Below are 12,457 nucleotides of genomic sequence, written 5' to 3'. Positions count from 1 at the left end.
ACTTTATAAATATGAACCAAAACCTAACGAGATTAAACCAGAACAATTTCCTAACCAGAGCAATCTCGGTAAATGAAGTAGAAAAAATCATAAAGAAAATATAAAAAAAAATAAAAAAAAATAACACACCAGGCATCAGTCTAATATCCAAACTGATACTGACTAAATTACCAAATGAAGGCATCATATTACTAACTTATATCTACAACCTTACCTTTTCTCTCAGATATTTTCCAAACAAGTTTAAGGTCGCAAAAGTCATACTAATTCATAAACCTGGTACAAAAGGCACGAATCCATTGGATTATAGACCAATATAGCTTTTAGAAGCCCCGGGCAAAATTTTAGAAAAAGAAAAAAAAATCAACTCAAAACTCAGAAACTTCCTGGAAACGTACAATACCTTATCTGACAGCCAACATGGATTTCGTCAAACCAGAGGCACCGAAACAGCATTAGCCATCACAATAGAAAACATTGCACAGGCACTCTCCGAAAAGAAACAATGCTACATAGTAATAAGAGATGTATCCAAAGCTTTTGATAAGGTTTGGCACAATGGGATGAAATTCAAAATTATTAAAATACAACTACCGCCTACCTTCACCAAAACCATGTGTACATTTCTTGACAAAAGAATTGCCTCCATATCCATCAACAATTACATTGGCCATTAATCCCCAATAAGAAGCGGGGTCCCCCAGGGGAGCTCCCTGTCTCCCACCTACTATTCACTCTACACATCAGACCTGCCAGTAGCTGCACCAGTTTCCACAAACATTACCTATGCAGATAACATAATCAAATTATAACGCAGCCGAGCAATCTAAAAAAAAAAAAAAAAAAAAAACATGGCCAGAAGCGTGCAATCTGACATCGCCAGAATCAGTTCATATGAATATTCTTGTAAAATCAAAACAAATACCAACAAATCCAAGATCATTCCTCTCGCAACAAAACCAGTGGAAACCATAATCATCAATCAAACTCATATCCCTTATTCAAAGGATGGAACAATTCTTGGACTAAAAATAAACAAAACAGGATTACTTGGACACGTAGCACATATCAAAAACAAAGCCATACAAGCGCTTTCCACACTAAGAAGATTCACAGTATTACCTGAAAAGATAAAGCTTCACCTTATTAAAGCATATATAATCCCCATCCTCACATATCCAGCATACCCCGTTAATGGGCTATCCAGGCACTCCGCTCTGACACTACAGAAAATTCAATACAGTGCCCTTAGATTTGCTTACAAAGAAAAATACCTTTACACCCACACAACCATCGAACTACACAGAAAAGCAAATCTCCAACCTATTAATATAAACATCTATCACAGAGGAAAGAATTCAATGGAAAAATTAGTAACAGCTATTAACGATCCAATCTATGTCAGCATAATAGAAAACAACGACAATCATGAAAATTACTGGTTCAAAAATCCTTTCGAAGACTAAATGGACCAGAACCTCCCCCACTCTATACGGACTACTGAATAAATCAACAGCAACTAGATATTTGTGGAGCAAAAGAGCAAAAGATGGCAGTCTTGTATATAGGGACCGTCCTTAATAGTTGTGTTTCTGCCATCTACCATCATTCTTATTCCACATGGTAGATGAGTCGGGCTCTTATCTGCCACCTACCTGCGCCCTGAGTCGACAGGGAGTGGGATGTTCCTCGAATTACTTATGAACACTTCTCTAGCTATCTTTAACACTCTCTATCGTTGGGTTTTGCCCCTGGTAGGGACTGCAGTCCTCCAGTTGTGGGGGGCGGTGGACGGCTGCACCTCACCCTGAGTTGTTGGTCGTGGGCCCACTAAGTCTGGTAGTTCACAGCAGCAAGGGACTTACGAAGTTGTGACCACGCGTCACACCACATGGTGCAGCAGGGAGCCTAGCTCATCGCCCGTGCCATTGCATGGAGCAAATACTGGAGCCATACACAATAAAAATTTATTATATGTATATGAGTGTGTGTATAGGTGAGTGTATGTGTGTGTTTAGATATGTATGTATATGTATGTAATGTACGTAATGTATATGTATGTGTATATATATATCAAGAACATAAAGTCAAATCACTTATGGGTTCCATACTCATCCGTGATGGCTTACTTATCTGTACATACTTACCTATTCCTCATGCAAGATAACTAACCATATTTGCTTCTGAAAGGAAAAAAATATATATTAATGAGAAGCTCCGGTAATAAGGAACTTCATCAACAAATTCCCTCTCTAAACACAAAACATCTATCTAATTACTAACTTCTGAATCATTAAATACATTAACGGCACTTACCATCACTTACCATCCAAGCTTACATGACGATCACAGTAGATATTAACTGAAGTTCATGAAGAGTTGCAAGTAGAAAGGAAACAAAGATAAATAAAGAGACGAGCAAAAATACAAATATTCAAATATATTTTCAGTAAAATATATGAAGGCGGATCGCCCGCCATCATTTTTACTCTTCCACTTTACTTCATTTTATTGTCTTTACTTGTACGTAATATTCTTCCTTTTCACCCATATTTTTATACCCCCCAACTCCAACTTCAGCTCCAGGTGTTGGAGCCTCCAGTATCCGTGCCCAGGGAACTGGAGATACTGACGCTGAAGGTAACTGACAGTGACATTAAAGGTGTGTCCCCCTCGTAGGAGACAAGTGATATATTTTTTGATAGCGAACCTGGACGCTATGATGACAGCCAGCCAGTGTGGCAAAGAGGTGATAGTGGGGGAGTTAAACCAACACATTGTGCGTAATGTTTTCAACACCTTATTAGTGGTGCATGACCTAAAGAACTACGCCACCTTCCCCACACACAGGTCTGGGTCTTCCCTGGACTGGATAGTGACGTACATCCCCGTCCACACTGTTCACTGCTCACCACTGGACTTTGTGGTCACCTCAGACCACGTGGCTGTGCTCACTAAACTCCACTTCCGCAGGCCACGTGAAAAGTGCACGACCCACATCCTCTGGAAGCGGGAGGCTACCAACTGGGGAGCACTGCGAGCTGCTCTGAGGGGGACTGACTGGCAGGACGTGCTGCATGATGACACTTGCACACAAAACCAAAGTTAGTCGTGCTGACTAACTTTTCTTAGTAAAACCCATGGGGTCTAGAACGAGTGGCAGCATTAGTCACAGTGACTAACATAATGTTAGTCAATTTGTGACTAACTGAGCACTCAACCTGAGTATGGTCTTACTCAAATATATCTGACTAATGCCTTCGTACTGTTCACTGCTTCTACTAACCACATTAGTAAAGTGGATCATAGGTGTTAGTCAATTAAATGACTAATTAGTTAGTCTTTCTTAGGCAGATGATGAATCATTAGTACCTTTAATACTAGCAGCTAGCTACTGCTGTCTGAAGGTTAGGGAAAGAAATAGGTAATAAATTCAATATATTCATATACAATTAAATGTTCCCTCCATTTCATTGCATTAAAAAAATAAATAAAAAAAACACTAATTTTTATCATCTATAGTATAATATGCTTTTCACTTGAACATTTAACAGAAAGCTCCCCTCAAAACTGTAATGATATATAAAACAGATGTAAAAAATAAACTCCATTAGTAATACTTCATCCTAGTATGAGAAAAAAAAAACAACAACACAAAAACAACCTGTTTTGACAAGCCATTAAGTAAATAATACACATTTGTGAGTATTAATCACTAAAACTTGCAATGTGGAAAAGAAAGTAAGCATCTCTTAAGATATGAATATTAAACCTTCCTCCCATTCATAAACTAAAGGAAAAAATATGTAAGTAAAGCTAACATAAAGGAAATGTAAGGAGTTACAGACCTGTAAAGAATAATTAATTAGTCCGCTGCTAATCATTATATCACACTACTTTTAAGAAACTTAGGGAAACAACCAGTGCAAAAATAGACATTTAACCTTATTTGTACAAGCTTTTAACCCAGATCATGTCCATATGTCAATATTAATCCTTTAAAGCCACACAAAAAAAGAAAATGAGTATTTCTATGGGATATACTAACTAAAGAAATCTACAGAAATGCTCAGAACAGTAATAAAGAAGCTTCACATATCAGTTGCAATAACATAGAAATAAAATAAAGAAAAGGTAAAAAATGCATAAAAAAAATAAAAATATATGCATCATATGGTACATGAAGAATACTACCCAATTTGGAGAGAGAGAGAGAGAGAGAGAGAGAGAGAGAGAGAGAGAGAGAGAGAGAGAGAGAGAGAGAGAGAGAGAGAGAGAGAGAGAGAGAGAGAGAGAGAGAGAGAGAGAGAGAGAGAGAGAGAGAGAGAGAGAGAGGCATTATGTGTGGAGTTTAATATATCTGGAAGCAGATTTATGCATTTTTGTAGCTCAATTCTGTCTTTACTTCATTGAGTTTTACAAGTAGAGATCTTGTTTTTGAAGTGTTACCTTTGTCATACTTGATACCTAAGAGATGGGATGTTGTGAAATGGAGGAAATGTTCACAATTTTTTGGGTGTTCAATATTAAACACATAAAGCCCTGCTACCAATGAGACTACAGCCATAGAAATACATGTTGGTTCAGCTACAGGTGCACCATCAAATAATACACAAAATCTGTCTGACATGTATGTCCCCAACATGTTGAATGGACACACTAGACTGCCCTGTTCTTAGTTCTTCTTCTGGTACCTTAAGGAAGAAATAATAGTGTAAACATTAATAACATTTTGACATTAAAATAAAATTTATATGTAGATGTATATCTTAAGGTGATAATATATTCAGAAATTTCAATATATACACACCACTCTAAAATCAAAGGTACTGAAATTTAACCTTAGTAAAAATGGAGTCTTTCCTTTCTCCAAGCAGGTAAAGTAACCCCAATATAACTAAGCAAGCATCTGGTGCAAATAAATAAGTATATAAATAAATTTGATAATAAGTAAATCAAATAAACAAAAGAAAATTAACTGTGACAGGAAAAAGTGAAGATATGGTCACATCCAATAGGACAGTCCACTAATTTGAGTACCAATCTTTTAAAAGCCTCCTGTAATTATTGCTTTATCACATAAGAATTAACAAAAGTAAAGCTCCTCCTAATTATATGAATGACAAGCATTTTGACTGAATGCTCTGAACGACCAGTATACTAATGATTTTTGTCCTTCGTGTCACAGCAGCAAATCTCTTCGTACGAGTATGTGGTTATGTTTTTTACTTGAGACACTATTTTGGTAATATCATAATGCAGTAATGCTTTGTGTAGCAAGTCCTCGTAAGAATATGATGAGTACTGATCAAAAAAAAAAAAGAAAAAGAAGGAAAACCCCAGCCGAACCTACATGCCCTGACATAACGCATTCATGTTCCGAACTCCCGATTCTTCTCATCATATCCACCAAAACAGTGTGAGAAGTCCTGAACTTCATCACAACCATGGAAGAAACCTTTATCAGACTGTTTGCACTTGCGCCAGCGCCGGCAAAGGTGACTCTAAGAATTCTATCTCCACGCGAATTAGTGACCTGTCTTATTGGACTGCAATCTGGATTGGACTGGATGCAGCTAACAATTCTAAAAAGATTGATAATATTTACATTTTAAATTTCAAATTGGACAGCCTATTGGGTTTATTTACACTAGAAATAATGTCTTTCCTTAAAAGAGAGAGAGAGAGAGAGAGAGAGAGAGAGAGAGAGAGAGAGAGAGAGAGAGAGAGAGAGAGAGAGAGAGAGAGAGAGAGAGAGAGAGAGAGAGAGAGAGAGAGAGAGATGCTTTACACCTATTAAAATCTTTAACATCACTTATGCTGCAAACAATTATTTAGCCATAGCACTCAGCCAAAAATTTGATAGAAGAGCAGGAATTTAACAATTAAATGAGTACCTTTATAGAAATTGATGCAAGCATTACAGGTAGATAGGTCATGCTTAATACAATGTTTGGTTTTTGCATGCAGCATAGTTTCATGAATACTATACTTATAAAAGTGAAAGATGCATTGCTAATGATGAAAAGATACATATATTAAATTGCTACCAGCTACTGAAATGAACAAGTTGAACTAGACATTACTCACATTGACTTTCATCATGGTCGTGGAGTTCAAGTAAGGTTTCCATATACAGAGGAACTACTTTTCTTTTTTTGAGAATGGCAATTATTGGGAGCCTATATTTCTCCAGCCCTTTCAAAACTGCTACTCTTGGGTCTGGTTTATCTGCATGTGGTTCTAATCTCAGGAACTCCTTGATTATCTGTAAAGATATAAGCATCAAATAATTATAAGTGAAGGTTACAGAGATGAGCATCTGCAATAACTGTACTTAGTTATGAGTGCTCATCTCCCGTGACTGAGGCCTTTGAGCCTGAGAGGGAGAATGGAAGTACCAGTGGTTAAATATCAATTACCTACTATAAAATATAAATAGCTATATACATTATAGCCCTACAAATAAAGTTGACAATTAGTAACAATATGTAGCAAAATCCATAAAGTGTACATATATACACACTTACACCATCAAAAGTCTGAATCCACGGGTACAAGTTCAGGATTTCTGCTACAAGAATGTTCCCATTGATTATTTTTTTGCGTCTCTCAGAGAGTGTCAACTGCATGAAGCGTTCAGCCTGAGGAAAATCGTTAAAGTAAAATTAGTTTTCATAAGTTGATTGTCCCGCCAGCCTCCCTCTCTCCTTCATATATATATATATATATATATATATATATATATATATATATATATATATATATATATATATATATATATATATATGAGCATCATTTTTCAGTGGCCATCCACCAGTACCATTGAAATTGCTTACATAAGAGCAGGTATTTTTAAACAACACCAGTAAAGAAGTCTCTGAAATATAAAAAAGATAAATCAAGTGTACAAATATCACATACCTTATCTAACTCGGGATCTTTCTTCATCCAATGTAGAGCAAGCCACTGTCTATGTCTCTCTAATGACTCATCATCTTCTGAATGGGGCCTTGGTGGAAGGTAAGTCTTTACTCCATACATCAGTGGACACGTAGTCTCTTTTGGTGCTATGCAAGGGATCTTCCTTTTCCTTGATGTCACCTCAGTCACTGAGGAATCCTGCCTCTTCCTTGAATTCTGAAACTTGTGCTGGATGCACAATTTCCATTGCAGCTGCAATTCATGCTCCTCGAGATCACTGTTTCTCAGGATGGCAGAAAATGATGTCAAAACAGCATTTGCCATATTCATATACTGTTCTGATGTTGGATAGCTGAAATATGATAATGATGATGATAATAATAATAATAATAATAATAATAATAATAATAATAATAATAATAATAATAATATATTATTAATAATAATGTCATGATACCTTGATATGTAATAATGATGATAACAATAATAATGATAATATCAATCTAGCTAACTATATAGATGGCTTAACTCCTTTTATTATATTATTATTATTATTATCATTATTATTATTATGGTTTTATTATAGTTTAAGCCATTACACACTACGTGGTAATAACCTACCTCATTTTGTTCTTCTCACTATTCACATCATTTCTAATGATTACACTACTTGTCGGAAATTAATAATAACGCCACAATAGGCCTGGGAATGAACAGCGCTCTCAACTTTTTCTAAGTCCACAGGTAAACATAAATGGTGTATTGTTGCCTGAACTTCAGTTGTTAGGTTAGGTTAGGTTAGGTTAGGGTTTTATTATAGTTTAAGCCATTACACACTACGTGGTAATAACCTACCTCATTTTGTTCTTCTCACTATTCACATCATATCTAATGATTACACTACTTGTCGGAAATTAATAATAACGCCGTGGGCCGTGGGTAGAGATTGGGAACATTGGCTTAAACTATAAATTTACCAGAGACCTTAAGCCGTATCCCTCTGGAGGCATATTTCCGAAGTGTGGTAATGTTTAGGCCCATTTACTCTTGTAGCGGTTAGGTTAGGTTAGATTAAGTTACGTATAGGTAAATTTGTGCGAGAATCTCAATGAGACTATTTTAGAGAGAATCCTACAGTTAGTTTTGGTGCTACAGCCTAGTGTCCATACAGGCTGGCGGACAACTTCTTCCAGACTTCAAGAATATGCATTCTGGCCCTTCACAAGCTTCAAGAACCAAAGTGATTACAGATGACCATTGCAGCCTCCTGTAACATTGCATAACATGCCCCTACCCAATCAAGAACATACCGGCATCATACAGCCCCACAACTGCATGTACTGATTCTACACACAAACTTCAGCCATAACTATCCAACATTAATCAATACAGAAACAACATCAATGATTAACTTACCAGAAATGAAGGAGGCACAGCCCACGTGGGTCCTTGTCTTGAGCTTTGAATGATGGCTGCTGGACTGGCGAGTGGCAGTGTTGCCAACCTCTACAGACGTCTCCGCCCCACACACGTACTGAAATTACCCTACATTTGCCTTCATTACCCTACGATTGAGGATGAAAAAAACAAATTGTCATAATACTGGCAGGTATTTATTTATATGATGACCGTATGGTATATAACAATTATGACAAAAGTAATTTCATGACCAATTTTGACTCATACCAGAAACAGAAGAAACCACTTTCACATTTCCTTAAGGTTATAGAAATCAACACATAAAAATGATTCAATGACTGTTTTTAACCCATACCAGACACCAAAGAAACTACTTATTCCTTTTCTTAACAAAACAAAAGGGTTTTATTGAGATCTACATATCTTTGAATGCATACATCGATGCATTATGTAGATTGTAGTGTTCAGCACTAATTGGCTTATTTCTGCAATCTTCATTCTTTGCTACCATGCTTGATTTTGTTACTAGAATAGCACTCAGTAGTTCTGGCCCCATTTTATTTCTTTTCTTCGTTTTAGTGTCAGTGAGTATTGAAAAAATTCTTTCAGTCTCAACATTAGAGTGAGGTAAGATTAGAATCAACTTAGCCAAACATACCAAATTTTTAAACACTGATTCCTCATCTACATCCTTCACACCAGACAAGAAAACCCAAAACTCAGCATCTGTTTTCTTCTTCAGCTCTGTTATTTCTTCTTCATTAAAATAAACTGGTAATTTTCTCCATTCTTCATCAACATCATTATTTTGATCAAATAAATGACTATATTTCTGTTTGAGGAGACTAAGAGAGGGAAGCCTACGACTACTTTGCAAATCTAGTGCTACTGATGGTTGAACAAATTCTACTTCATGAAAGAAAGAGTCATCTAGTGGCAACCTTTTTTTTATCTCCTCTAGAGCTGACTTATAAAAAGACAAACATCTGGTTCTGAAATCAGTTACATGATCAACTTTAAGGTTTTCTTGTTTGAGTATATCTTCACACTTTATTCTTAGGAAGACTTCAGATACTGGGAGGAGATAATCCAAATTCAGAGGCTCCCGGGCATTACATATCTCCCGGGCATTACATAACTATGGGAATAGACAATAAAAAAAAGTATATTTTCTTAGTATAATTCCTATTCATTTACATAATATACCTTTTTCTGCAAAATACCTACCACGCATATCAAAAAGTTCTAATTACCCTACGTTTTGCTCAGATTCTGTAAAATTACCCTACCGCCCTACAGACCAGATTTGAGGCTAAATTACCCTACGCGTAGAGTAATTACCCTACGGTTGGCAACACTGGCGAGTGGCGACGCTACTACTCCCCTCTACTGGCGGGATGCCACGTCAAAGGCGGAAGATTAAAATTGCGGAAATTGTCCCAAACTACGCTTGATGTACTATATTATCATATATAACATCAGATTATTTCATAAAATATTACAAACATTTCAAACGAAGTGATTTTCATCGCAAAGCAAGTGTGTAAACGTGTTTAACCAATAATTACAAGGAAGCAGCGATAGCATGAAATGACTAATACATTAGTCACAGTTGTTTTGACGAAGGATTTGACTGACTTTGGTTTTGTGTGTACCTGCAGGCGAGGCAGCTCACCGAGATTCTCCACGCTCTGTAGGCCGCCTGGGTGCCGCATTCACAAAGGCTTCTGACCAACTTTGGTTTGGGTCTGAGTGTCGCACTACCCCTGACGCCAAGTACCGCGCCTGGAGAGCCTACAAGAGGCACCCAACAGTGCGGAACAGGAGAAGGCATCTTGAGGCGGCCCAGCGTATGAGGGACACTCAGGAATGGGCTGCAGAGCAATGGAAGGAGAACCTCAGAGGAAAACTGAGGGATAAAGAGATGGTGGAGCCTTGTGAAGGAGCATAAGGGCGAAGAGCGAATCACCATCATCCCTTTTCTCGTGCGGGTGGACGGCAGCATGGCTCACACCGCTCAGGAGAAGACAAACCTATTGGGCAAGCACTTTGTCGGAAAGTGCATCCCCTACCCTGAGAAAACTCTTCCCACTCTCCCACAAATAATAAAAGACAAATTAGTATTAATCACAACAAGTTAAGCTGATGTGAGAAATGTACTTTTAAACCTGGACGAGAAAAAGGTTGTGGGGGCTGATAAAATCAGTCCCAGCCAGCTTCGACAGTGTGCCGGTGAATTGGCGCGCCCACTCGCCTTACTTTTCAGTCCGTATTTCCAGACTAGCAAATGGCCAAAAATCTGGAAAACTAGCAGCGTTGTGCCATTGTATAAAAAAAAGCGATAAAAGCGACGCTAAAAATTGCCGCCCTGTTTTTCTGCTGCCAGTACTTAGTAAGAAGATAGAGACCGTCGTGGCTTGGCGCGTCGTTGAGCACCTCGAACGGCATTATCTGCTTTGCACCAGGCAGTTTGGCTTCAGGCAAGGCCGGTCACCGGCTGACCTGCACCTGTTGCTGACAACTGACCTCAGTGCTTCCCTGGACCAAGGCAAGGCCACTGCCGTCGTGGCGCTGGACATAGAGGGCGCATTTGACTGGGTGTGGCACGCAGCCCTGGTCAACATACTTTGTGCTGCAGACGTAAATGGGGTCCTCCTGTCGCTCCTCAGTGACTATCTGAATGACAAGCACCTGAGGGTGACTATCGGAGGTCGAGAGTGAGGTGCAGCCCGTCAAAGCAGGTGTCCGTCAGGGGAGCTGCCTCGGCCCCCTGCTGTGAAACCTGTATATAAACGACCTGTTGCACCTCCTCCCCAGTGCGAGGGCATACGCGGGTGATCTCACGTTGACCTATACCTTCAGCTCAGGGGAGGAAGCCACAGCTGTCACAGTTCAGCAACACACTGAGCCGCATCACAGCCTGAGGCAGTGCCTGACAGGTGAGATTCGCACCGCACAAAACCAAGTTGCTCGTCGTCCCCAGGTCGAGGCCAGCCCTGTGTCTCGACTTCACGGGGAAGACGCTGACATCGCAGGACGAGGTGATGCTGGGGTACCTACGACCGTGGGCTGACCTTCAAGACCAACATCAAGCAGCTTGCCAGAGAGGCCTCTGGGAAGCTGGCCTCTCTGAGGAGGATACCATGGCTCTTGGAAGCAAGGGTCTAGAAGTGCTTTATAAACCACAACTTAGATCCTCGATGGAGTACATGTGCCTGGCGTGGGGTGGCGCGGCCCGCACACACCTCGCCCTCCTGGACAAGGTACAGAAGAGAGCGGCCCAGCTCATCAGAGACAAGAACGCAGGCCATGAGCCACGCCTCCACACCCATCAACACCGGGGGGACGTGGCGGGAATCGCCGTCATGTATAAGGTGAATTTATGTTGCGTGAGCCATCTACAGGCGCCTCGACAGCCACACCGCCAGGCTGACGTGAACACCCGAGCCGTCACCCGCGCACCCGAAGAAACCCTGCAGCCCCGATGTAGAACATGACACCACCAGAGACAGTACATAAACACGCTGGTGGAACACTACATTAGCCACACAGGTGGACCTGAAAGTGTGTACTCTACAGATAAATGACGAGCTGTTGTGTTGGCGTGGGTGAATTTATACTAGAGATTGGCTTTTTGATAGAAAACACTAATAATTGACCTTTAATCATTTAAAGTTACTTTTAAGTATATAGCATAGTATATAACTTGCTCTAGTACTTACTTTTGTAATCGAGTATAGAGAGAGAGAGAGAGAGAGAGAGAGAGAGAGAGAGAGAGAGAGAGAGAGAGAGAGAGAGAGAGAGAGAGAGTCAGTGATGTCTCTTTATATTTCATACAAACAAATTTCTTATCATATTATGGTATGTGCTAAAATAAATCCAATCGGAAACACTATGGATGCGTGTCACGAGGATTATTAATATAAGCAAAGCGCAGATATCAAAATAACACGAAGAATTAGCAAAAAAAAAAAAAAGAACAGAAGAATTAGCAGAAAAAAAAGAAAAGAAAAAATGCAGCATTTAAAAAGAAGCGAAGATGTCAACTTTAAATTAAATCACTAAGTCCAGACTTGTAATGTTAGTTGGGTCAGCCTTTGCGACGGCCTCCACT

General features: G+C 39.2%; 1 protein-coding gene across 2 annotated transcripts; it reads right to left on the bottom strand.

Annotated features, from left to right (window-relative positions):
• Positions 1–3,471: 3,471 nt before the first annotated feature.
• On the bottom strand, positions 3,472–8,853 carry LOC135106170 (uncharacterized). 2 transcript variants are annotated; one of them, XM_064014956.1, is made up of 6 exons: positions 8,341–8,853; positions 6,925–7,276; positions 6,531–6,644; positions 6,091–6,268; positions 4,842–4,909; positions 3,472–4,694 (listed from the first exon to the last, which is right to left on the bottom strand). In XM_064014956.1, exons 2-6 carry the CDS (start codon positions 7,252–7,254, stop codon positions 4,602–4,604), a joined length of 783 nt encoding a protein of 260 aa, XP_063871026.1. In that variant the 5' UTR covers positions 7,255–7,276; positions 8,341–8,853; the 3' UTR covers positions 3,472–4,601. The 2 variants fall into 2 exon arrangements, with proteins under 2 accessions (XP_063871026.1, XP_063871027.1); XM_064014957.1 differs by lacking the exon at positions 4,842–4,909 and having other exon boundaries at positions 4,615–4,694.
• Positions 8,854–12,457: the final 3,604 nt, after the last annotated feature.

This window comes from Scylla paramamosain, chromosome 13, assembly GCF_035594125.1.
Source record: "Scylla paramamosain isolate STU-SP2022 chromosome 13, ASM3559412v1, whole genome shotgun sequence".
NCBI lineage: Eukaryota > Metazoa > Arthropoda > Malacostraca > Decapoda > Portunidae > Scylla > Scylla paramamosain.
Note: the sequence above shows the minus strand (reverse complement) of the source record. Positions and strands in the feature narration are given on the sequence as shown.

What these genes read in the sequence shown, in the direction of transcription:
- LOC135106170 (XM_064014956.1), bottom strand. Translation starts at nt 7,254, where the DNA reads ATGAATATGGCAAATGCTGTTTTGACATCATTTTCTGCCATCCTGAGA. An exon ending in GGATTCAGACTTTTGATGGT is followed by an intron (nt 6,269 to 6,530) that starts GTAAGTGTGTAT and finishes ATATCTTTACAG; the next exon opens with ATAATCAAGGAGTTCCTGAG. An exon ending in CGACCATGATGAAAGTCAAT is followed by an intron (nt 4,910 to 6,090) that starts GTGAGTAATGTC and finishes TATTTGCACCAG; the next exon opens with ATGCTTGCTTAGTTATATTG.